The following is a 24,209-nucleotide window of genomic DNA, read 5'->3' on the forward strand; positions in this document are numbered from 1 at the left end:
CTAGGAAGGAACTCCCTCAGACAGCCTGATGAGAGCTACCCTAACTAGAGAAGGGGACCCGGACCCCCCCCCCCACAATTGCCAGCCTCCTCTTTGCTCGATGAAGCAGTAGCAGGCCCCACCACCGCTGCCCCATTAGACAACTTTAGAACCCACCAAGAGCTGCTAAAGGACATGGTGACCAACTTGGGCCTCAAGGTGGAGGAGCTTAAGGAACCAGTAGATGAACTCTTTGGCATCCTGGCAATGGCAGACCCATCTAGGGTAGCTCTTTCAATATACGAGGGGGGAGTGAAATTGCTAAGGCACTGTGGAAGACCCCTGCCATCCTGCCCCCACATCAAAATGGGCAGAAAAGAAATAGTATGTGCCGACCAAGAGGTTCGAGTATTTCTACAACCACCCCTCTTCAGGATCTTTCGTGGTTGCAGCTGCCAATGAACGCAACAGGCAGGGCCAGATAAGCTCCACACCGAAAAATAAAGAGGCCAAGAAGCTAGATTTATTTGGATGCAAATTTTATTCGACTGTGAGTTTGCAGTTGAGGGTATCCAACCAGCAAGCACTGTTGGGGAGATACCATTTTAACATCTGGCAGTCACTGGAAAAGTTTGCTGATTCCCTGCTGCAGGCCTCCAGACAAGAGTTTGAGGTGATTCTGGAGGAAGGAAGAATGGTGGCTGGGGCCTCCCTACAAGTGGCATCAGATGCGGCCAGGTCTACGGCTTCCGTGGTATCAATGAGGAGAGCATCTTGGCTCCAGTCGTCTGTTCTCTCGGCAGAGGTCCAACAATTTATTCAGGACCTCCCCTTTGATGGCACAGCCCTCTTTGGTGACCAAATAAACTCTAGGCTGCATGGGCTGAAGGATTCGAGGACTACACTGCACTCCCTGGGAGTATATACCCCATCCTCTGCCAGAAGGCACTTTAGACCTTATCAGCCTCAGCGGTTCAGAGGGCAGCATTGGGCAGAGCCCTACAAGAAAAAGAATAGAGGCTAAAAATGTTGCCAGGGCAACTCAACAGTCTCTGCCCCTCAGTCAGGGGGAAAACAAAACTTTTGAAGGTGCGCCCGAGGTCGACCTACCAACCACTACCAGAGATCTAGACTCCCTATTATTTTCCTCCAGCATCCCTGTCAGCCCACACCACAAGGTTCTCAGGCGTCTTCAGCGGTCTTCCTGGCGCACATACCAATACAGGACATCTGCAGGGCCGCTACATGATCTTCAGTACATACCTTTGTGTCCCACTATGCCATCATGCAACAAGCTCGGGATGACACTGAGTCTGGCAGAGAGGTGTTACAATCATCACATCCATGAACTCCTGCTCGCCTCTGGAGGTACTGCTGGTAAGTCACCTAATTCAGAACGGACATGAGCAAGCACTCAAAGAAGAATGAAGGGTTACTTACCTCACAACAGGTGTTCTTCGAGATGTGTTGGTCATGTCCATTGCACAACCCATCCTCCTTCCCCTCAGTCGGAGTTCTGGCAAGAAGGAACTGGGGGGGGGGGGACTTCCTATATACGGGCACATACATGCGCCGCTGCAGAGGTTGCTAGAGCTGACCCTACGGAAAAATTTCCAGCACCAGTGCATGTGGCGCACACACACCTAATTCAGAATGTACATGAGCAACACATCTTGAAGAACAACAGTTACAAGTTAAATAACCGTTCTTTACAGCCCATTAGAAAATGGAATTTCCATCCCAACAAAATTGAGATATTTCAAAATTTCCTTTAATCCTGATTGGGATGAAAAAGTCGAAATTTACCATGGACCAAAAATTTCCAAAATACTTAGTTTCTGAAACATCAAAATAACCTTATCAAATAATTTTGTTTAGATAATATCAAAATGTTTTATTCTGATAATGATCAAACATTCAAATATATTCAATGTGCATATAAATATTAAATATATATATAATATAAGAAAATACAAATTTAAAATATTAAGTCAAATTGAAACAAGAAAGTCAGAATGAAATGAAACGTGAAAGCCAAAATGAAATACTCCATTTTGATTAGAATCATTTTGAAATTTTTCCATCAAAAATTTCGTCTAAATTGACATAATCCCATTAATGTTTTGATTTTGATAAAACTGCATTTTCCGACAGAAAAGTATTCCATAGAAAATTTTCCAACCCGCTGTAGTTATCACTGTACATACTGGCACAATGCTGCAAACAGTCATAGTGAACGACTTCATTGAATTCCAGAAAAATTGGTCTCAGGAATTTTCTCTGAAGATTTTATTGCTTGAAACAGAGAGAGAATTATAGCAAATGCAACTAGGCAAATAAATAAACAAGCCTGTAGACCAAAATGACAAAAAAATCCATTTCAGTGGTGAGCGAAGTGAATCCTCTGTGTGTTTATATGTGAGTGTGTTTATGTATATTTAATATAATATGCAAGTGTGCGCGCGTGTGTGTGTGTGTGAGAGAGAAAATGGTCTTAAAGCTGTGTCAGATTGGCGTTAGAGTTGCCTTGCCTGTTTATGGCCTTTCATTAGTTCATAACAAATAAAATTTCAGTACTGCTGAGCTGATTAATTTTTATTTCTTTGAGAAGGAAGCAAATATTTCTTAATACTAGGTAGGAGAAGCAAAATTAATACACTAAGATTAGATGCTTTATTGGACACCAATTGGAGAGTGTGTCACAATGGTATCAGCTCACATACGGAATTGGACGAGATGAAAGACCGCAGAGAAACAAAGGATACACCAATAATTACAATTTCTTTTTTGGGTAAAATGCACACAAGTCCCTAGCAAGCACATTCAGACTTCTGTCCTGCATTTGTGTTTTGGCATCACTGCCTGTAGTGTCATGTCCTGAATAGAACAAGAAGCATATACTGTAATACCATGTGGTGGTGGCAACTCAGTCAGTGGGAAAGCATTCTCTCAGGTCACTTCCCTTCACTTAGCACTAGACCCCTCTCCTTAGGCAACCTAGAGCTTGGAGTTTTTGATAGATCTGTGCTCTCCAGACAACACATACTATTTACAGCTCTGTCTGTTTGTCCTTCTTTACGTTCAATTTATTGTCACTGTTCTCCTCTTCACCAAAAGTATACTGTTTGACCTTGCCAAAACGATTATGAAATAGTGGCATCCTTAACCATTGTCATATATGTTGCTGCACCAATTCTGCCATGACCACCCCTCGCCCCCCCCCCACCTATTCGGTGCTAACAGTCAACCGATGACCTGACCTTATTAGGGTATGCCTATGCGATTGGCTGTGCCTTTGGCTCCCACGTCATATATGGGAAACGAAACTTAACATCAACTAGGAAACGAAACCTATTGCACGTATCCCCCGACCAATCTGGTGCTGGCACGAAGCCCATAAAAAGGGGTCTTACCCAAGCCCCTGCTGAGAGCCTTCCCGAACTACCAGCCTGATCACCTGGTCTGGACTCTCCCGCTCCCGTGTGTCGTTCCCCCCCCCCCCCCCCCGAGCGCGAATGGTCTGTTAGCCGGCCGAGTTCGAGTTTTTACGTTTTTTATGCTGTGTGTCCTTCTCGCCTGGATGGTAAGGAGTTAACTGTCAGTCTGTGTTGCAGCTTTACATTCCTTCCTCCGTATCAGTCTGTAACTTGCAGTTAACTGTTTGTTGTCTTTTTAAAATTAGTTTGTACCTGGCAGTTAACTGTCTGTTTAAAATCATTCTGTGTCTTGCAGTTAACTGTCAGTTCAAATTCAGTTTATATTGTATAGTAATTGTCTGTTTCATATTCTATTGTATTAGTCTAGAAATAGTTAAAAAATATATATTATTCCTGTTGTTTTATAATACAATTCATTTAGTCATTAATCGACTCATTATGGACTCTCGGGGATCACTAACCTGTTGGAACAATATAGAGACGTATAATTGTAGCCTACATATGTTCATATATGTGGTTATATTGTAAGTACATTATATTCTGTGGGTATATATAAACTGTAGATCAGAGATGCTGAAATTTTCCATTCACCAGAATTTGCTAAAAATGACTATTATTGATATATCTGTGTATAGCCTAGGTATTTATTTGCTGTAAGATAAGTCTTGGGTTATAGTACATTCTGTTTTGCTAAAGCCTGTTCCTAACCTTCTTTTAAAATGTCAGCTCCAGACATTTCTATTCAGGAGGGAAAATATTGAAGGTTTAAAAGGCTTGTCGTTCTTAACTATCTTATAGTCAACAGAAATAAGAAAAGAGGAATATTATGATTCTTAAGCCATTTAAAAATATTGGGCCATAGCTTCTCCTGAAAAATTATAAGAAAGCATAGTGAAGATATTTTGCAAAGCCCATGGAAAATGGGATTTCTATTTTATATTTAAGAGGCAGCCTCATCTACACTACATTACATTACACTAGTAATGTGTGAATCTCAGATATTTTGGGTTTATTTAGCTCAGTCTTGTGAAGTTCAAATGTTTATCCGACATAAGTAGATTTGAACATTAGAAGCCCAGTTATCCCACTCATTCACCAGTTCACAAAAAGTAATGAATAACGACAAAAAGGCAGAACTCAGACTTCAACCAGAAAATAAAAAATGTATCTAATTTTCCTGGGGCATTTTGAGAAGCCCAGTTGAAGTCTGAGTTCTGTCTGATTCTTTCCTTTTTTGCTAACAGGTGAATGAGTGGGATAACTTGACTTCATCATTTAAGTTAAACATCATTTGTTATTCTTGGTAGCAATCAGAGACTCAGACTCCGCAGTGAGGGTTAAAACTACATGGATCATGAAAACTGTTGCACTTCTGTTGGTCCATAGGGGCAGTCCCCCACAGATCAGTGAAGGCATATTGGCAGGGCAGTGTGTGAGGGTAACAACTTTCCCTGTTCTTTTGCTGGCTTGTGGATAAATAGGGAACTTCCTTTCTCCAGTCTTTTCCCAGCACTAAATCCACACCATTTTTAAAGCTAAATTTTAGGTTCACATGCAAATAATTTGCATATATTTAAATTAGCTCATTAATTAATGTGCATATCACATCACATGGAGCTGCACACAACTTGTCCGCTCTGCACTAAGATACGGCAACTCGATACTGTGGTAAGCAGTTAACTTTATTTTATTAGGCCAGTCTTATTTCCTGGCTTTTAGCACACATCACAAACAGAGGTGTAACACTGTTGTATTGTTATTGCTGACAAGGAAAGAGAGGAAAGCCCCATTTTGCCTCATGGAATAGCTCTCAACCTCTGTGGAAAAAATATATGTGAAAACTGTTGGTTGCTTACTCTAACAGTACTTTATTTTGAATCCTTGTATTTTTGTAAAATTTAAAAATTAGTAATGCTGACGATTAGTGTGGAAGTTCAGAAAAGTGAGGGTAATAGAGAGAAGCCCCACACTAAGGTCTTATGCATCCTTTATTATAGACTGAGCTGGTAGCAGTTAAGGCTACCCGACTGTTCCCATTATAAAATCCTATTTTTAGTCATTTAAAACTTTGCCAAATTTTAACTGTTCATGCTGAAATGATCCATGGTGGATGTTTGCCCCGGGCTGATTTTGTTGTTGAAAGTTTCAGCTAAAAAAGGTCACCTGTTTCTGATAACAAAGTTAAGAGAAAATATGTTGGTTTGCCCATATAAAAAATTCTTAAAATGGTTTAGTTGAGAAGTTCTAGTACCTCAATGCTTTGGAGCAGGGATTTGAAATTTGGCAGGAGGGATGTACATTTTGATGTTCCCATATGGGGAAAAACAAATTTGGCCAAGCTATGAGATATTGAAACTCAATGAAATCTCTTGTTACAGTTTGGCAAATAAATTCTCTGAAGATTCTGTCTGAACTGAGAATGCTCCATTCTCTTACCACTCCTGTAAGTGATTGGACTGTAATTGTGCCATCAACATATTATGACTGATCCTGCTGTATCCCAGTGTGACATACCCAAGGCACAACTGGGCCTGATGAACAGCTATGTCCCCTCACTTCTCTAACCTGGGGTGCCTTTACACTACTTCATTGTGAGAATTACCATTCCTGGTCTACTCTCACACAGCCTCCAGCATATAGTATTATATTACTATATTTTAGTTTTATTATATGAGTGATGTAGCCAGCCACTCTTGAATTACACTACAGAATGACACCAACAAACTCCCTGTCCCAGACTTTGCCCAGAAATGTACTTCTTGTACTCCCCTCGACAACACAATACGATATAAAGTCCGTCATTTTATTAATAGAAAATGGCATGCACAAATCCTGTTATCCCAAATGGAGTTTCCCAGACGTTTCAAGCCAAACACACTGGTTTATATAACACAATAAAACTAGTTTATTAACTATAAAGAGAGAGAGATTTTAAGTGAATATAAGTAATGAGACATAAAAGTCAGAATTGGGTACAAGAAAAATAAAAGTAAAATGAGACTAATGCCTAATTTAACAAACTAGAATGAATTCAAAGCAAGCTCTCTTACCATGTTTTAGCAGTCCTTCTGGTTGAATTTCTTTCAGTCAGGATCCTTCCTCCAGTCTAGTGCTGCTTCTTTTGTTCTTCAGGTGTCATGGATGATGTAAGTAGAGAGGAAGGGAGGACTAATTTGGGGCATTTGCCCCCCCCCCCCCCCCTTATAGTTCTTTCCCTTCTTCGAGAAGCATCTCCAACAGAGATTCAGGAGACAAAAAGTCTATATGGACAAGAACCCCAAGCTGTTTTTTTTAAGATGGAGATTTTTCGCCCATGTCCCTTTTCCTGTGAATGAATAGCCACTTACACAGATGATGGCCCATCTGGCCTATTTGCATCTGGCTGAGGAGTCAGCTTGTCTTCTGTCTCTGAGGAACTTGTTTGGCCGCTCCCCAGACTTGGAATATGTCTTAGTGACACTATAAAATGGAATTGTATAATTTTACGTGCAATGTTGCCACACATATTTTATCAGGAAAACATTGACCAATGAGTTAGGGGTTTTTAAATGATACCTCACAAGGTATACTTGTACAAAGATTATTATAATAGTGTGTAAGAGGTGAATACAGGTACAAACTGTCACACACACACATGTAAGGGCAGAACAGAACTTTCCCAAGGGCCATTGTGGCACCAAGCAAATGAACTGAAAGCCAGGAGACTGTCTTCGCTGTGATCTCAGTGTTACTGTTGCTGGCACCCAATATGTCCAATAACCTGTGAAGGGATGTTAGATGGGGTGGGTTCTGAGTTACTACAGATAATTCTTTCCAGGTGTCTGGCTGGTGAGTCTTGTCCACATGCTCAGGGTTTAGATGATCATCATATATGGGGTCGGGAAGGAATTTTCCCCCAGGGCAAATTGGCAGAAGTGCTGGGTTTCACTTTCCTCTGCAGCATGGGGCATAGGTCACTTGCTGGTGGATTCACTGTACCTTGAAGTCTTTAAATCATGATTTGAGGACTTCAATAACTCAGACATAGGTTAGGGGTCTATTACAGGAGTAGGCGGGTGAGGTTCTGTGGCCTGCATTGTGCAGGTCAGATTAAATGATCATAATGGTCCCTTCTGACCTTAAAGTCTAAGTCTATGAGTCTAAATAGCCTAACTTGAATGCAGATGGGAATGATAGAGCCAGAGGGGGCAAAGTCAGCCAATGGCAGGGGGGCATGATATGGACAGAGACAGGCTGTGGTAGAGAGCTGATGGGGGGGCAGAGACAGGCAGTTGGGGATGAATAGGTGTAGAGCTGAGCAGAGACAGGCTGTGGGAGAAGGGTGAGAGACAGTAAAAGAACATTAAGTTTTCACAGTCAAGCACTCAAAAGTAAGGAAATACCTGTGTTAATATTGTCTTTGCAACTTCAATTTTTGATCTCCTTGTGTGTATGTATTACAGTGGTCTTTAATTACATGAACACATACTATTGTTTCTACAGGACTCCTGCCTCATTCAAGGCACAGGATGAATGGTGCTTATGGAATGAATCAAGATTGTGTAGTAAATTAAGCTGTAGGCTGTAGGATCCCTGCCTCATTTGTTGCAGAAATTGGAAGGTGTGTGGTGAATGAGGCTAGGGATTGCACAAAGAGAAAGAATGGTCTTGTGTCAGTTGAATGACACTCTAGAGATACAGTTAAACCAATATAACTCCTACTACTGAAGCAGTTATATCAATATAAAAGGAACCAGGGAACCAACAAAAGTTATACCAGTATTAACAGTTTTATACATCTACATTAGGGCTTTTACTAGCATACCTTTATCAGTAAAGAAAAAAAATCATACCCCTAACCAACATAACTATTCCAGTAAAACTTTTATGTAATTACTTACTTTCAAAAGATATGTTGCCTCTGTCTCATCAAGAAAGGAAGAAAAAGAGGAAGGCCAACAGTTTACAAGGGTCAAAGTGTGGAGAAGACACACATGGCAGGCTCCTTCTAGAGCGAAAGTTTAAAAAAAGTCCCAAAGGACATAAGGGAACCAGGGACCATTACTTCAGTCCACAAAGTCCACAAACTTCTTAGGTTCAAACCAGCCCTTGCAGGATAGCTGTAAATGCTGGAATCTGTACAGCTCTGAGCACAAAATGTATGAAATCATAGATTAAAAACATGAAAAAAATTGATAAGTGCATTACTTGGTCAACTTTTAATGTTCTATACAGGGTATGACAAATGAGTGTCTGTGTAAATCAATAAACCTTTCTTTAAAGGGACTACTGGTTTAGTATGAATAACAAGGAAATGCACAGAGTAACCAATGTTCTAGCATTTTGTCAGTGTTTTTAAAGTTCGCTGTCATAACTCTGTTCCCCTTGACCTTTATCAATGATACCTTCAAAGAATTTTGAGTTGCTAACTTGACATACAACCTTTAAACCCTCATTTCCTTTCCCCTCAGTGCCAAATAAATGTCTGCTATCCTGCCCTCCATATCCCTTTGTTTCATATCTTGACTCTCCAATAATTGGTTCTTGAAAGAAAATCGGTCTTTGGAGGAAAATTCAGTGGGTTTTTTTTCTTCCATTGTATTTATAAAAGCATTGAAGAGTTTCTCTAATTGGTATACTGTGTAACAATTTTCATCTGAGGCTCTCAGAGTACTGATCATGAACTATTAATTATATTTTAAAACACCCTTGCCGGGTGGGGAAATATTGTTATCCCATCTCTGACCTGGCCTGGAAATATTTGTAGCTTTGCTGAGGTTAAAATCTTCCTTTTCCACCCTGAAAAGTGGCTCAAACTTAGAGATGAATAAATCTAGACTAATGACTGTATCTTGGCAATATTTGGCAATCATTGGTATCAATGCCAGATAACCCCTATTTTATACAAAGTAATCTTAAATTTTCATTTTCCAATTGATTTTCCATGCATTCAGTCTGATGATTTAGAACAAAGTTATCTCTAATTAAGGCAGCTGAAAGCTGATTAGCATTATCCAGATCCTGATTTAAAGCCTTATATTTTCAACTAACTGTTTGGAGCGTCTCTTTTACAATAGAAACCTTGTGTTCCAATTCGAAGATATGAAGCACACTAGCCTCTATCTTGGTCATCAATGGGATCCTTTAGTGCCTTAATAACACGCAAAGCAGTATGTAATAACCCATCTTATGGCAAATTTTATGTTGCCACGTGTCTTCAGCTGACTGAATGATACTGAGACCTCAGCAGAGAAATGCTTACCTGCAGTTTGAGCTGCTGAAACACTAGTGACAGACCATACATATCCATGGTCCCTGGGACTGTTTACCATGCTTAGACTGCTTTGGCTTTCAGGTAGTTTTGTTTTGTTTTTTATGTTCTCTGTGTGTAATGGGATGTAAGAAAACACAGAATAAAAAAGATTTGCACAGATCCATTAGAATAAAAGTACAGCTGTATCTAAAACCAGAACAACTGCAGAAACCAGACAATTGATACTTAAGAAAGGGCCATCATCAGTAACCTTCCAGCTTTCTTCCTTTTGATTTATGGACTTACCTCCTATATTATGTCAGGTCTGGAACTTCTGTTTCTCTATTATGGTCTACACTGTCTCTGAGGGTCAGTAAACGTGACTTACCTTTCATTCTATAGGGGTCATCAGCTTGCTCTATAGCAACTTAGCTTGATACAGATACAAACTTGGAGTATAGCATCCTCCTCCTTCCCACAAAAATATGTATTAGAGGCGCAATATACAGAATTTCTCAGAGGGAGTACCTATTTGGCTTAACAGCACTACAAATAATTATAAGGAGTGATGCTCTTTAACTCCATGCGAATCCCACAAGCCTTTCCCAGTCAGAAGATGGCTGTGATCTGCGTTCTTGGGGGTAGAGGAAAGAAGGATTATTAGGATTCTCAACAGAGAACACCATGAGGTAAAAAGTCTGGGTGACAAGAATGGTGGAAGACTTCCACAAAATTGTCTACCATTCTGTTCTTCAAAAGAGAAAAAGCACATTGATTCCCCTCTTTTAAAGACAGGTTGTTTTTATTTAAGACTACAAATTCCATTTCCAAGTTTATATATATTAGTACTTTGGAGGTGATTGTGGTTTACAGTAAGTGTTCTATTGCAATATGGGGTGACATACTGTATAAGGTATAAGTCTTTCAACTTTACAGGTATTGGCACCAGTGTCTTATATGAAGTCAGTGAAGTGTTCCCTTCCTTGCTTGGTCTTCGTTACAAAAATGCCAAATAAATGGGCGTGATTTGCTCAGCAATCAAGAAGTACATAAGCCAAGTTAGCATAGGTTGGATTACATCCTTTCTGTACACATTCAAAGCCACTGGTGTGAAAAAGTTTGTATTATACGGGTATTTCCACTGTGGCAGGCAATGAGGAAAAAATGTGCTATTTCTTATTAATGCTGTCACACTCAGATTTCCTAATTTTGGTGGTGTATTCATCAAGGAATAGCTTGCTGAAGTCAGATATTAGGCAATAAAACACCAGCAGACTTAGCTTCAGCTTTCATTTTATTACTACCGCACAGCAGTCAAAATAAGACAGACTGAAAGAAAAGTAGGAGTCAGTTTTTAAATTTTGTAGTTGTATCTTTGCTGTTTGACCATATATTGTTAGCAGATGTTTTAGGCATCTGGACATGGGAATGTCTATATCATTTTTTTTTTCAAGCTTACTATTCATGTTGGTGAGCATTGACTCAAAAAATTAGTCTATTGATGGACTACATCTGTGAGTAAATGATCACCAACCTGAGTAAATATTGCACAACCTAGTTTACCTAAACCTACAATTTTAGAACAATATTCACAGAAATACATCAACTTTTTTTTGATCTGTAGAGAGACAACTTTCTATACATAAACTTCACTTAACTTTATTCTACAGTCTAACTCCAAACGTATGTGCCAGTAGGAGCAAACTTGTAATATGTGCTGTTGTGTATGGCAAATATAGTACAAATCCCTGATTAGAAACATAGACATGTACACAAGATTTGAGCAATGACGGCTGACTCTTTCTTGTAAAACAAAAGAAGAAAAAGAAGAAAGAAATATAGGAACTACCATATAACAACAGAATCAACATAAGCAACTATTTAAAGAACTAACTAACTCAAATATACTCACATCCATCCTTCCCCTGAAATTAAATGAGCACAAGACCTTCAGAAGTACTTGTGGGGGAACAACAAAAGGTTCAGTTACAAGTCAAGACTTTTAGGTGATTTGTATTTTCTTTGTGGATAGCATCTGCCAAGATTTTGAACATTTCTCTGAGGAAATGGTGTATTCACAGCGATGTCTGAATCAGATATTCCCTCAGATGATGCTGATTTTTCAATGAAGCTGATTTCCTATCTAACGTTATTGGTTGTTGCTTCAAACTGGGTCATCAGTGTTGGAACAATTGATGGCTTCCCAAATTTTGCTGCTTTTCTCAACCATAGAGTTACCCCCAAATCTTGCAGAGCATCAGTGTGCTAGTGCCAAAACATATTGGGTGTCACTTGTACTGTACAGGACAAAGTATTCATTTGTGTGCTAACAATTGTTGGAAGCCTTGTACTGATCCCTGATAATCATGTACCCACCCTGTTTGACCCATTTGTAGCTAACAAGGTACACTCTCTCCAGAGCTCAACTTATTTGACTATTCCTGACTTGTAGGCATAGATCTTCCTTTAATAAGTTCAAGTATGACCTGAGATTTCAGCCTATAAACAGCATTTCAGTTTAGTTCATCATGGTATGTAATGCATTTTGATACGCTACTAAAAAGCATGCCAGCTTCTGCTGTAATGACCCCTTCTCATCTGTCATGGATCACACAGCTTGTACGAGAGTTTGTACAAGCCATTCAACCAAGCCATGTGTGGCTCGGTGGCATGGTGCTGAAGTGACATGTCTAATACCATTTTTCTTCATGAACAACTTGAATCTTTTCTTCAGAGTTCTCACTCGCAGCTTGTTCTTGCAGTCCAGTTCTTGCAAACAAATGTCGAAGTTTTTCTACCATCTGTGCAGCTGAGGTGGTTTTAATGAAAAACTTATGGACATTTGGAATGGGCATCCACCAATGCTATTATAGAATCATAGAGTTGGAAGGGACCTCAGGAGGCCATCTAGTCCAACCCCCTGCTCAAAGCAGGACTAACCTCAGTTAAATAATCCCAGTGAGGGTTTTGTCAAGCCTCAGCTTAAAAACCTCTAAAGATGGAGATTCCTCCACCTCCCTAGGTAACCCATTCCAGTGCTTCACCACCTCCTAATGAAAAACTTTTTCCTAATGTCCAACCTAGACCTCCCCCTCTGCAACTTGAGACCGTTGCTCCGTCTGCCACCACTGAGAACAGCCTAGCTCCATCCTCCCTGGAACCCCCTTTCAGGTAGTTAAAGGCTGCTATCAAATCCCCCCTCATTCTTCTCTTCTGCAGGCTAAACAAGCCTAGTTCCCTCAGCCTCTCCTCATACGTCTTGTGATCCAGCCCCCTAATCATTTTTGTTGCCCTCCGCTGGACTCTCTCCAACTTCTCCACATCCTTTTTGTAGTGGGGGCCCCAAAACTGGACACAATACTCCAAATGTGGCCTCACCAATGCCGAATAGAGGGGAATAATCACTTCCCGCGATCTGCTTGTAATGCTCCTATTAATGCAGCCCAATATGCCATTAGCCTTCTTGGCAACCAGGGCACACTGCTGGCTCATATCCAGCTTTTTATCCACTGTAACCCCCAGGTCCTTTTCTGCAGAACTGCTGCCTAGCTCATCAGTCCCCAGTCTGTAGCTGTGCATGGGATTCTTCCGTCCTAAGTGCAGGACTCTGCACTTGTCCTTGTTGAACCTTATCAGATTTCTTTTGGCCCAATCCTCCAGTTTGTTTAGGTCCTTCTGTATCCTATCCCTACCTTCCAGGGTATCTACCACTCCCCCCATCTTAGTACCATCTGCAGACTTGCTGAGGGTGCAATCTACCCCATCTTCCAGATCACTAATAAAGATGTTAAACAAAACCGGCCCCAGGACCAACCCCTGGAGCACTCCACTTGTGACCGGCTGCCAGCTAGACATGGAGCCATTGACACTACTCATTGAGCCCTATGCTCTAGCCAGTTCTCTATCCATTATATAGTCCATTCATCCAACCCATACTTTAACTTGCTGATAAGATACATCATTCCCAAAAATGGTCCTGCAAAATCAATATGCAGTCATAGGGAGCTGAGGGGCCATTCTTAAGGGTGTAATGGTGCTGGTTTAGACATCCTAAACATTCCTTAGCAAGGGGCTCTATTTGTTGGTCAATGCCTGGCTACAACACAAAATTTCTGGCAAGTCCCTTCATTTTTACCATCCCTAGATAACCTACATGGAGCTTTTCTAAGACTCTTATGTGCAATTTGCTAGGTATAATAACATGAATTCCTGGATGTATCATAAGATCAATTTTGGTGGCATAAAAGGGTGCCAGATTAGGGCTGTTAGTATATTTCCAGCCCTTCAGAGTGGCTTCATAAACCCAAGTTAGTATGGGATCACTCTTAGTTTCTTGCTCGAACAAACTACAAGTCACTGCTGTAACAAGTTTACAACTTTGATAGATTCTGTCTCTATTACAGGTTGCCCATCAACTAGCACGGGCAGATGGGGGAGCCCGTCTGGGTTTGCATGAGCATCTGTTCTTTTGAATTTGATGCTATAGACGTAACCCGCTAAGAAGAGGGCCAAGTATTGCATATATGCTGCTGTTGTCACAGGAACTCCCTTCCTCGGATGAAAGATTGATACCAGAGCTTGGTGAGGTGTGACAAGAGTGAATTTCCTCCCACAAGGTTGAATTTCTTCTTACACCATACCAGACTTAAAGCCTCCTTGTCTATTTGTGCATAGTTACTTTCTGGCACTGTGAGAGATCTGGAGGCAAATGCTGTGGATCTCTCACTGCCATCTGCCAGGGTGTGCAATTGCCCACCTCAATTCCATGTAAAGAACCATCACTTGCTAACTTGACAGGCAAGGATGGTTAAAGTGCATCAGCACATTGTCTGATATGACAAATTGTTTTGCTTTCAGGAAAACTTTTTGATACTCTTATCACCATACCCATTTTTGACCTGTCTGCAGCAAACAGTTCAGCAGATGCTATACAGTTGCAAGGTGTGGTGCAAATTGGCTGTAGTAGTTATTAAATCCTAGAAATGATCTAAGTTGTGACACATCCTTTGGTAGTAGACCTTCCAGCACTGCTTTAATCTTCTCCTGAGATTTATGTAGGCTTTGTGCATCAATAATGTGCACACAATAAACTACTGAGTCCTTGAAAAGTTTGCATTTTATGCAATTGGCTCATAACCTATATTCTTCTACACTCTTTAATACCCTCTTCATGGTTTCCAGATGTTCCTTACATATCACTTCCACTGGTCACAGTAATGTCATCCAAATACCACTGTGTTCTTGGAATACCTTGCAAAACTTGGTCCATTGCCATATAGCAGGAGCAGAAGCAATACTAAATACTAAAGCCTGTATTCCTCAACTTCCATCTATAGGGACTTTCAGTACAGGACTTATGATAACCTTAAAATGTCCACATACTCTTACTGCACCACATTTTTTTACAGTTGGAATGATAAGAGTTCCCCACTCATCCCAGACCACTTTTGAAAGTAGCCCTCTCTTTCCAGACGTTCCAATTCAGCATCTCCCTTTGAGTGAATACTGTGAGAAACAGATTGAGTTTTGTGAAACATGGGTTGTATCTTCTCAGCTAGGGTTATTTTAACCTTCATGTGTGTGAGTCCCTACATCTTCCCTGAATATTCCCAATGCCTGACATAATATCCCTGCCAGATGATGTTCAGTTGTTTTGGTGGGGTCAGCTGAAAGTGACTTTATAGATTTTTATAGATTTCCAATCCATTATATTATATGTCAATTATATATATGATATATGTAACTATTCATGGCCCCATAGGGCTGCCCCCCCCCCCCCCAATGATATATAAGTCTAGTAAACATTGCTGATTGTTATACTCCACATTCACTTGTATTTCTCCAATGGGTACTATTTTAGTAATATCGGTGTCTCCCTCAGTTTGTTATTCTTTGAAGTTATGAACATGAGATGATGGAGTCTGAGGAGCATGTTTGAGCGTCCAGCTCCCAAACTCTTATAACTGCTTTTGTTGTTCTGACTTCTGCTTCCATCTTTTCTTCTGTTCGAATTTATACCATACCTCTACCTTTTGCTGCATCATGTCCCACCACTCTGCTGGGACACAAAGAGACTCTTTTGTAACCAAACGTCGAATCCATGGGTGTGCTGTATGGTGCAGATTTGATGCAGAGAATTTCATAACTTTTGCTGATAGATGTCTCTGGAATGTGTTGCTGACTTTATAAAACTGTTTATTTATTAATGTAAGTAATCTCCATATGTTGCTCTCTCTTGTCACCCTTTGGCTTTTCTTTATGCTTTTTAAATACTGACTAATTATGGGCATTTTCCTTTCTCCTCCCAGCACATTAGTTTTAGGTTAATCTTGAATTTGAAATAAAGGTGGGTGAATTGACTAATTGCAATTTTTCTCAGGTTTCTTTCTTTCTTTCGTCCTTTCTTTCTTTCTTTCTTTCTATAAAGAGATAATTATTGCTCTCTCCATGCAAAATATTCCCTTAGGATGTGTTTGATTACATCAATAAACTTTTGTCTCTGGAATTGCAAACATTAACCATACATGTGATCATTGTATCTTAACCACAATTTTTTTGGAACCTCATTTGTTAAGCTTTTATGGATTGTCAAAGCAGTAAAAGGGAGGCGAGTAATGTAAACTGTTTAATGGCTGTAATTATCTGAATGTATTGATCGTGATGTTATGATTGCGTGATGTGAAAGCTATGAGTGGGGAGCAGGAAGAGCACATAGATTCCCAAGGCCAACTTTAATTTGCACACCATTTTTGTATTTTGTTTTTCAGTCTTTGAGAGAAATATAGTTGAAACTTGCTCTTATTTGAAACTGATGTATTTGTTCCTGGTATGTTTTGGAGAATTTTCTCGACACGGGAACTTCCCAAGGCGAAGGAAAAATTATATAGAATACAGTGATTTAACGCAATTTAAATCTTAATACCAGTTTGTGCTACTTTTTCATGTGCATTATGCAAATATCTCAGAACAGTGGATAATTAAGGACATACTGAAGCCCCTAGTATATAGGAAACTTTTAATTTTTAAACTGACATTTCTTAGAGTAAAATTTATTGTTTGACTTTAAGATTTTATTTCGATGTTAAAATATAATTTCTTTCACTCTTGAAACGATAGACTTTGACATGGGTTTTTAATGTGGTGAATTATACATTTTATGATTAGACAATGTAATTTATCCATCAGTTATTATGTGGCCACTGTATCAGCAGTGAAATAGTTCCAGTGGCCTCTGGCATACCCTTCACATTGCTTAAGCTTGCGGTAGAATCCGTTTCCACCAGATACTTTCCCCATGCAGATTGGGCGTCAGTTTCAGCCTACCATTAAAAAAACTGATGTGCAAACTTTCATTTGCAGTATTTTTCTAAAGACTATCTTTGCATCTGACAAGATTAGATTACAAACATCTGTAGAATGTCAACACTTGTATTTCTCTAAATTGTAATGTATTTTGTGGATAACTTCCTAAAACTAATGACGTTACAATTTTATTTATAACAGTAACTTAAAGCAAACATATTTTGTGTATTATTAAGAGATTATTTTGGATCCTGAGGAGATATGTACAGTCAATTCATTGAATAAATTGTCATGTAGCACAACATACCCATTTATTTATTTGCTCTGTTTTTTGGTATCTTATTGCAGGCAGAGAATTCAGCATTAGCTCTGGAAAATGAAAATCAAAGAGAACAGTATGAAAGGTGCCTTGATGAGGTAAGGTAGATTTTTAAAGGTTTTATGACTGAGTTCCCTGAATATAATAGAAATGAACAACAACAGCCAATTTCCCCAGGTCTGCCTTTCCAGTAGGTTCCGGGCCCAAGAAGTTCTACTGTTCTGCTCTTTCTCACAATATTTACACCCGTGACTTAAAATTTTCACGTTCTGCAATCATTTTCACCAGTAAAATTTAATCAAACTCAAATATTCATAGACAGAAAACACAAGGGATATGAACATGACTGAAGGAAATACCTTTATGAACTCTTAATATATTCACAAATGTTTAAAATTAATTTCTTATCTCCATTATTTTATTTGAAGTTGACAGATGAACATCTTTGGAATAATATTTGGAAGTAAATAGCACTGAAATGTCCAAATCTACACTAATCAGAAAAAGAGCTCATTTATTTAAAATTAAAAAATATACTGCAAACCTATCTCTCTGTTCCAAGGGCATTATCTCTCTGTCTCTAGAAAACATAATGCAAGAAACAGGATTATTTTCTTATACCTTATAGGTTTGAGGTTTACATGCTTAATCCTAGTTTCCTATTCTGGAATTTGACTGTCAGTTCATTGGCAAGAAGTCGTATAATGTTTATTCACATTATTGTGCCAGCTAAGATTTCTGTTAAGCTTTGTTGTACGGATATAGAGGAAAATGTACAAACAACTGCTCAGCAGTAGATGATATCTTAAAATTATTGCATCTTCTATTAGTATAATACATTTCCAATTAGTGCCCCTAAAATATAAAGGCTTCTTCACTTTGCATTATATTTTTTAAAATTAAAAATATATCTCAGAGCTTCTGTTTAATTAATTAGAAATTCCTAATGTTACACACAGCCATATATTAAAGATACAGTTCTGTAAAAATATATGCACAATATAGTTTTTTTTGGAAGTGTGATGAGGGGCCTCAACTTCAGATTTTGCCCTGGGCCCCAAAAAACATCTGTGTGGTTCTTGCCCTATAGCCTGCAAGCGGGACCAGGAAACCCCTTATAATTTAAAGTGTTCAGCTTGTAATTTTAACACTGTTTTCAATGCACTAGAGACAATACATACCTCACAGGAGTGTTGTGTGGCTTAATTAATGTCTGAAAGCCTTTTGACATCTTTAGGTGAGAGGCAGGGTATAGGTGTAAAGTATTCTTACAGTTAGCAATTACTTCACTTTCCCACATACAGGAACATCAACTTTACCCATAGGAATGAATTGCCCATAACGATGACCGCCTTTAAACTGAGGGGGTTTGGATATGACTCCATTTGGTGACTCCCTTCTATGCCACTACTAAATGAATCACAGTTACTTCGGAATAGTATCATACAGGCTTCCCGACCAGTCTGAATTTGCAGCTTCCTCTGCACATGCCAGACTGGGGACTGGATTTGAAAATCTCAGGACAGTAGACAGAATTTTCAAACTTGGGTACCTAAAGCTATATAATGGCATTAAATTGTCTGTTTTTCAGACACATTTTCAGAGACTCCTATTGGAGTCAGTGGGAACTGTGGTCATTAGCATCTGTGAAAATCAAGCAGCTTTCATTTAGGGCTAGTCTATGCTGGGACATTCAGGATAATTAATCCAAATTAACTAAAGTTGTGAATTTGAAGTGGATTAGTTAAACCACATTAAATCCCTATGTGGATGCTGTTATTCAGAATTAAACAGGCCTTAATTTGGTATAGTTTAAATCACTTTGGAAGTGAATGAAACTAAACTGAATTAAAGCTACTTTAATTCCAAATGAAGATGTTCACACAAGGGTTTAATGTGATTTGACTAATCCACTTCAAATTCACACTTTTAAATATTTCATATTAACTGTCCAGGATGTCCCTGTATGGTACCCTTAGGTACCTAACTTCAGGCATCCAAGTTAGAAAAATATGTCCAGTGTGCATTTTTTTTCTCACTTGGGAGATTATTCCATTTACACTTCCATATGTAGTATATAAAACTGTGAGAATAATTTTGTAGGCGATGCTGTTGCAAGTGCCTTGCACACATTGTAAAGAACTCTTTAGTCCTTCTTGGTAAAGTAACCCCATGTCAGGAAGTAAAGACATAATGTATTAGATGTGGTTTGTTCAATTTTCAGGTAGAGCAAACAGACATTAAAAGTACATGCCAGAAGGAACACTGTCAGATGTAGATTCTAAAAGCCTGTAGGGCAACACATGGATTTCAGAAATATAACATATTTACTCCTGTGGGTTATTACAGTTCCAGTATTAGTCTGTCTTCTGTTAAATCATGTATAGAGTTATTTTCTGTGACCATTGTTCCACAGCCTGCCTTAAATTAGGGACCAGTTTGGAGAAAAAAATTGATACTAGCAATTTTATGAGAATATGAATCAAATCAAACATTTCAGTCTTAGAAAATTGAATTATTTACAGAACTGAATTAGCTTCAGTTCTTTGCTCATGACTCAGTTCACTTGAATGGTCTATTTTTTTTTTATTTTATTTTAAATTCACTAACACTAAAGAGAGGCAAGGCAGATATGTTCTTCCAAATGACAGCCTCGTGTATTTTAGTTTAAATTTTACAAAGCTAAAATGGACTAGAAAACATAACTAGACTCCGTGCACAGAAAGTTAAGCTTATGATTGTGTTACTTACACAGAGTGGAATCAAGATAACCACACTGAAAATGGAACAACATATATATAGTTTCAAAAATGACGTTTGATTATGGTAATACATTTTAAATTTAAACATTTATTGAAAACATTCAAAGGCATCACCAGCAGAAAATACTTATTTTTCCCCCTGTCAAGAATGTAAATAATGAGAGGACACTTGTATAAAATAAATTTAAAAATTCCCTCCTGTATGTACAATTCTACTAATCAATGGTGTGTAATCTGATTCAAGTCAATTACATATTATGGTGTGAATATTTTGATGACTGTAGGTATTTTAATTTTCTCTGGCACTTTATTGTTGTCTGCCTGTCATGATAGATGTACCATTCTGTCAATATTGAATCAAGAAACAATTAGGCTTCATCAAAACATTCAAGACAATGTCTTCAGCTGGTGCAAATCAGTGTAGCGGTATTGATGTCAGTGCAACTATAGTGATCTACAGCTGGAGATGTGGCCTTTGGGTTGTATTCTGTTCCACTGTATTAGACTAGAAGAGCAAACAAACATTTGTAATGTCACATTAAAAATATTATGATGTATGTGTTTGGTATGAAATGTGGGAACCGGGCAAAAGTTATAACCTAGATTTTATATATGCTCACAATGTCACTATCTAATTCAGGGAGTGTGTTCTAGAAGTTACTGTAGTATGGAAATAGCTTACACAGGGACCCCTCAGAAGAGGGTCTCCTCCACAAAAAATTCAATATACTACACTGCTCCACTATATTATTTTATTATTTATTTCTTACAGGTAGCCAACCAGGTTGTTCAAGCTCTACTTACTCAAAAGGTAGGTTGTTTCTCTGATTTTTGGAATGTTTTTAAAGGCTGTAAATGTAAACTATTGAATTTGAAAAATGTATATTTTTATGCAGGATAAATTTTTCAAATGGTGTACACATGCTTCACTAATGCAACTGCAATATGTCAAGATATGACTAGTGTTCTACCAATAATAATAATGAATAATTTCTGGGATTGGTAATGGAATATATAACTTCATCCCATTAGATACTTAGTGCAGTTCAATAATGCCTGAAAGACCATCCCATAACTTGGCTTTTTCGTGTCCTATCCAAAATGAGTTGGTTCTATCTCCCAATCCATTTCCTGTTGGACATCCTGTTGGCACTCTTGTTGGCTCTCAGCAGAATGTAAGGGTTATAGGTTAAAGCCTGTGCTTCCCTGAGTGGCAATGGGAGGCTCCCATATGCACAGTGATGACATGGTTATTCTAAGGCTAGGTAGTGAAGATTATGTACAGGGGATGCTTCAGCCCCATGCCATGGAATTGTGCTCTATAGCCATATGGCAGCTGTGCAGAGAGGGATTTGTATGTAGGCCATGCAGGAATATCTAGAGCATAGCCACCAGGTTCACAAACTGTGACGATCCATGGAGCTAGACTGGCATTTGGAGGGAGCAATTAATGTTTGCTAAAGCCCGACACTCAGTAATTGTGGCTACAGAATGTTTCCATAGATGCTGTCGCTGGTTGGGGATGAATATTCCGTTCTCCACCTCCACATCTCCAGAACAATACTTTTGTCTCTGAATGCACAATTCCACCCTGCACAGGTTTGGAAATGATGCTGCACACTTAAGCGTAGTGGTGGTTTATGCAGGTCAGATATGAGGCAAAGTGGTGTGGTGAAGCTTGAACTGTTGCTGTCCTTGCTATATCTATTATATGTATAATCAGAGGACTTCACTTTCCAGAGCTATCACTGTAACAAAATCTATTCATATTTTGTTTTCATGAGGCTTAACTTGAAATGGAGACTGCTCCTTGAGTACATAAAGTAAATTCACATTTTATAACGGTGACATATTAGCTAGGGTTTCAGTCTCAATGTTTTAGTCTATAATTTAGGAAATGTTATGGTTATTTTCCAAAAGCAGAGAGAAACGTTTTGCATTCTTTTGCACTGAGAGTCAGATTTTTTTATGACAGTATACTTTCCCAGTAATGGATCCACCCAAACTCATAGGAACCAGGTAGTTTGTACAGATGTAATAAAAATAGATTTAAACACACTTAATAAAATGATTTGCTGAGTATGGATAGGATTTAACAGCTGCTTACCTACTGCTAAGTAATACCAGCTAATTTAATGTATATGGAAAGGAGAGGGTAGTCTTCTAAATGCTAATGAATGTTAACTGTTAAAATACTCCAAACACTATTCATACTGAGATTATTTATAAGAAAGGACAAGAAAAGAACAGTGTAGGAAATTGGACTCTTCAGATCAACCACAAAAAGTAGTAGCTATACAAATCTAGGTAATAACTAATAAACAGATAAATCTACCATAGTGCATAAGCAGTAAGACACAGCAAGTCATGCTACAGTGAGATAACACACCTCTGGGGCATAGTGAGTCATGAAGAGAAGCTGAGAGCTTTCAAAGATTCGAGAAGAGTGATATTGCAGACTAACATATATTGGGTATGTTTTATTGTGAATTTGAAATTGCCCCGCAAGGGCTAATTTTTGTTTAAATTAAGTACATACTGTAAAATGTAAGGGATAAAGTACTGTACACCCAGCAGTATATGAGAAGACTGATTCCACCGAGAGATTCTGATGAGATAAACTGAGAGAGCAAAGCTGAGTGATTTATCAATGTCACTGAAACCTTGAGATGGAATTACAGTCTTAAATGTGCACTTTTGGAGTGTATCATTTGTTATAATACATATGGAATTCCTCTGATATGGCCCACTTTTTACCAGGAACATGCAGAAAATGTGTGAAATTGGGAATTTTCCCGAATTAGCCCAGAGCAAAATTTCACCTTTTTGTGCAGCAAAATTGTTTGTGTTTTTCTCCCCTCTTACAAGTAGCAGGTTTTATCTCTGGGCAATCTGAGAAGTCAGGAAATCAAGAGATGATTTGAGACAAATCCAGAAAATACATTTTTTGTATTTTCTGGTGGGTGGGTTGCACTGCCCCATTGCCATATGCTGATTTCTGTGCAGATCATCAACCATCATTCTTCATGTATCCATGGATGGCTTCACTCTACATGACAGAATTAAACCAGGGTAATTCCACTGTGCAAAGAGGGAGGCAATATTTCAAAGCTCTCACATAGAGATTTCACAGACAATGAGTTAATTACAAGGCACCCTGTACAGCTTGTGACCTACCTCTGCTGAAGTTTCGTATGTGGCAACCCATGGGAAGGGGTCTGGAAAAAGATGAGGAGTGGGGAACTGCTGCTACAGAGCGCTTCCCTTCAGTTGGACATGCTAACACCCTTGAAGTAGGGTTCCAGACAGTAGGCTGGAATAAACTACATGGAATATTTCTACAGCCTACTTGAGGTTTCCATCCATCCTCCTAGTGCCCAGATGAGAAAGTAGGGCTGGGTGCTTGTGTCTGAGTTTTCCCTAAGACCTGGATCAGCGTTGTGACATTTGAGTTATAGTACATAATGGAATTGCTGATTGATCTATAGATTTGCCCTTTGCTTGTCACCCTGCTACACTGGAGTCCTTTCAGGCAAGTGTTGAACTGTGATTCTCTGCTGTAGGATCCGCTGGATAATTTAATTTTTCCCTTTAGGATCTTTAAATTCTTGCCACCTGTTCTCTGGGGCTGCAGGTGACCTGCGATGCTGCATATGGTTAATGTGTGGACAGGATCTGACCATTACAACCGAGGAAGTGGATTCAAGGGAAAGGCAGTGGCTTTCCAGAATTTGAAGGAAAGGCATCATTTTCCAGCTGGGGGAAGAATAGCTCTGATATCGAGGAATAGTGCAGTGGGTGTTGTAAGGATAAAGACCTTAAAGATTGTGAGACATTCAGATACAACAGTACAAGGCACCATATAAGTACCTGAGATAGATATTTGTAGTATGACCTTTTTAATACCTACTAGTTCTGCCATCAGGCATGTGCATAATGAGATACTTCAGGATTTGTTATTTATGACACAACATGCTTCATTTTTCTATTTTAAAATAATATAACCAGGCTTTGCTACTTTACATAAATATTCTTATGTTAAATTCCTATTATTGCTTTTCTTCACCTTTCTGTGGACAGCACTAGTGTTGGAACAGTTTACTGCATCTTGCTGGTAATGTGCAAAAATTTTATTCTTGCTTTTCAGCAAAAAGTCCACATAAACCTCCAAGGTTTAG

At 38.9% G+C, this 24,209-nt stretch overlaps 1 protein-coding gene across 3 annotated transcripts in view; it reads left to right on the forward strand.

Annotated features, from left to right (window-relative positions):
- Nucleotides 1-24,209, forward strand: part of NCKAP5 (NCK associated protein 5) — a 567,200-nt gene that overhangs the window by 423,263 nt on the left and 119,728 nt on the right. For 2 of the 3 annotated variants that reach the window (XM_067549546.1, XM_067549544.1), the window contains 2 exons: nt 17,299-17,367; nt 20,804-20,842. In XM_067549546.1, coding sequence (XP_067405647.1) covers nt 17,299-17,367; nt 20,804-20,842 — 108 coding nt within the window. Of the gene's footprint in view, nt 1-1,222; nt 1,357-17,298; nt 17,368-20,803; nt 20,843-24,209 lie in introns of those variants that run through there. The other variant, XM_067549545.1, reaches the window with a different exon arrangement.

This window comes from Emydura macquarii, unplaced genomic scaffold, assembly GCF_026122565.2.
Source record: "Emydura macquarii macquarii isolate MOO-44397 ecotype Brisbane River unplaced genomic scaffold, CSIRO-AGI_Emac_v2 contig_1253, whole genome shotgun sequence".
In the NCBI taxonomy this organism is placed as follows: Eukaryota; Metazoa; Chordata; order Testudines; family Chelidae; genus Emydura; species Emydura macquarii.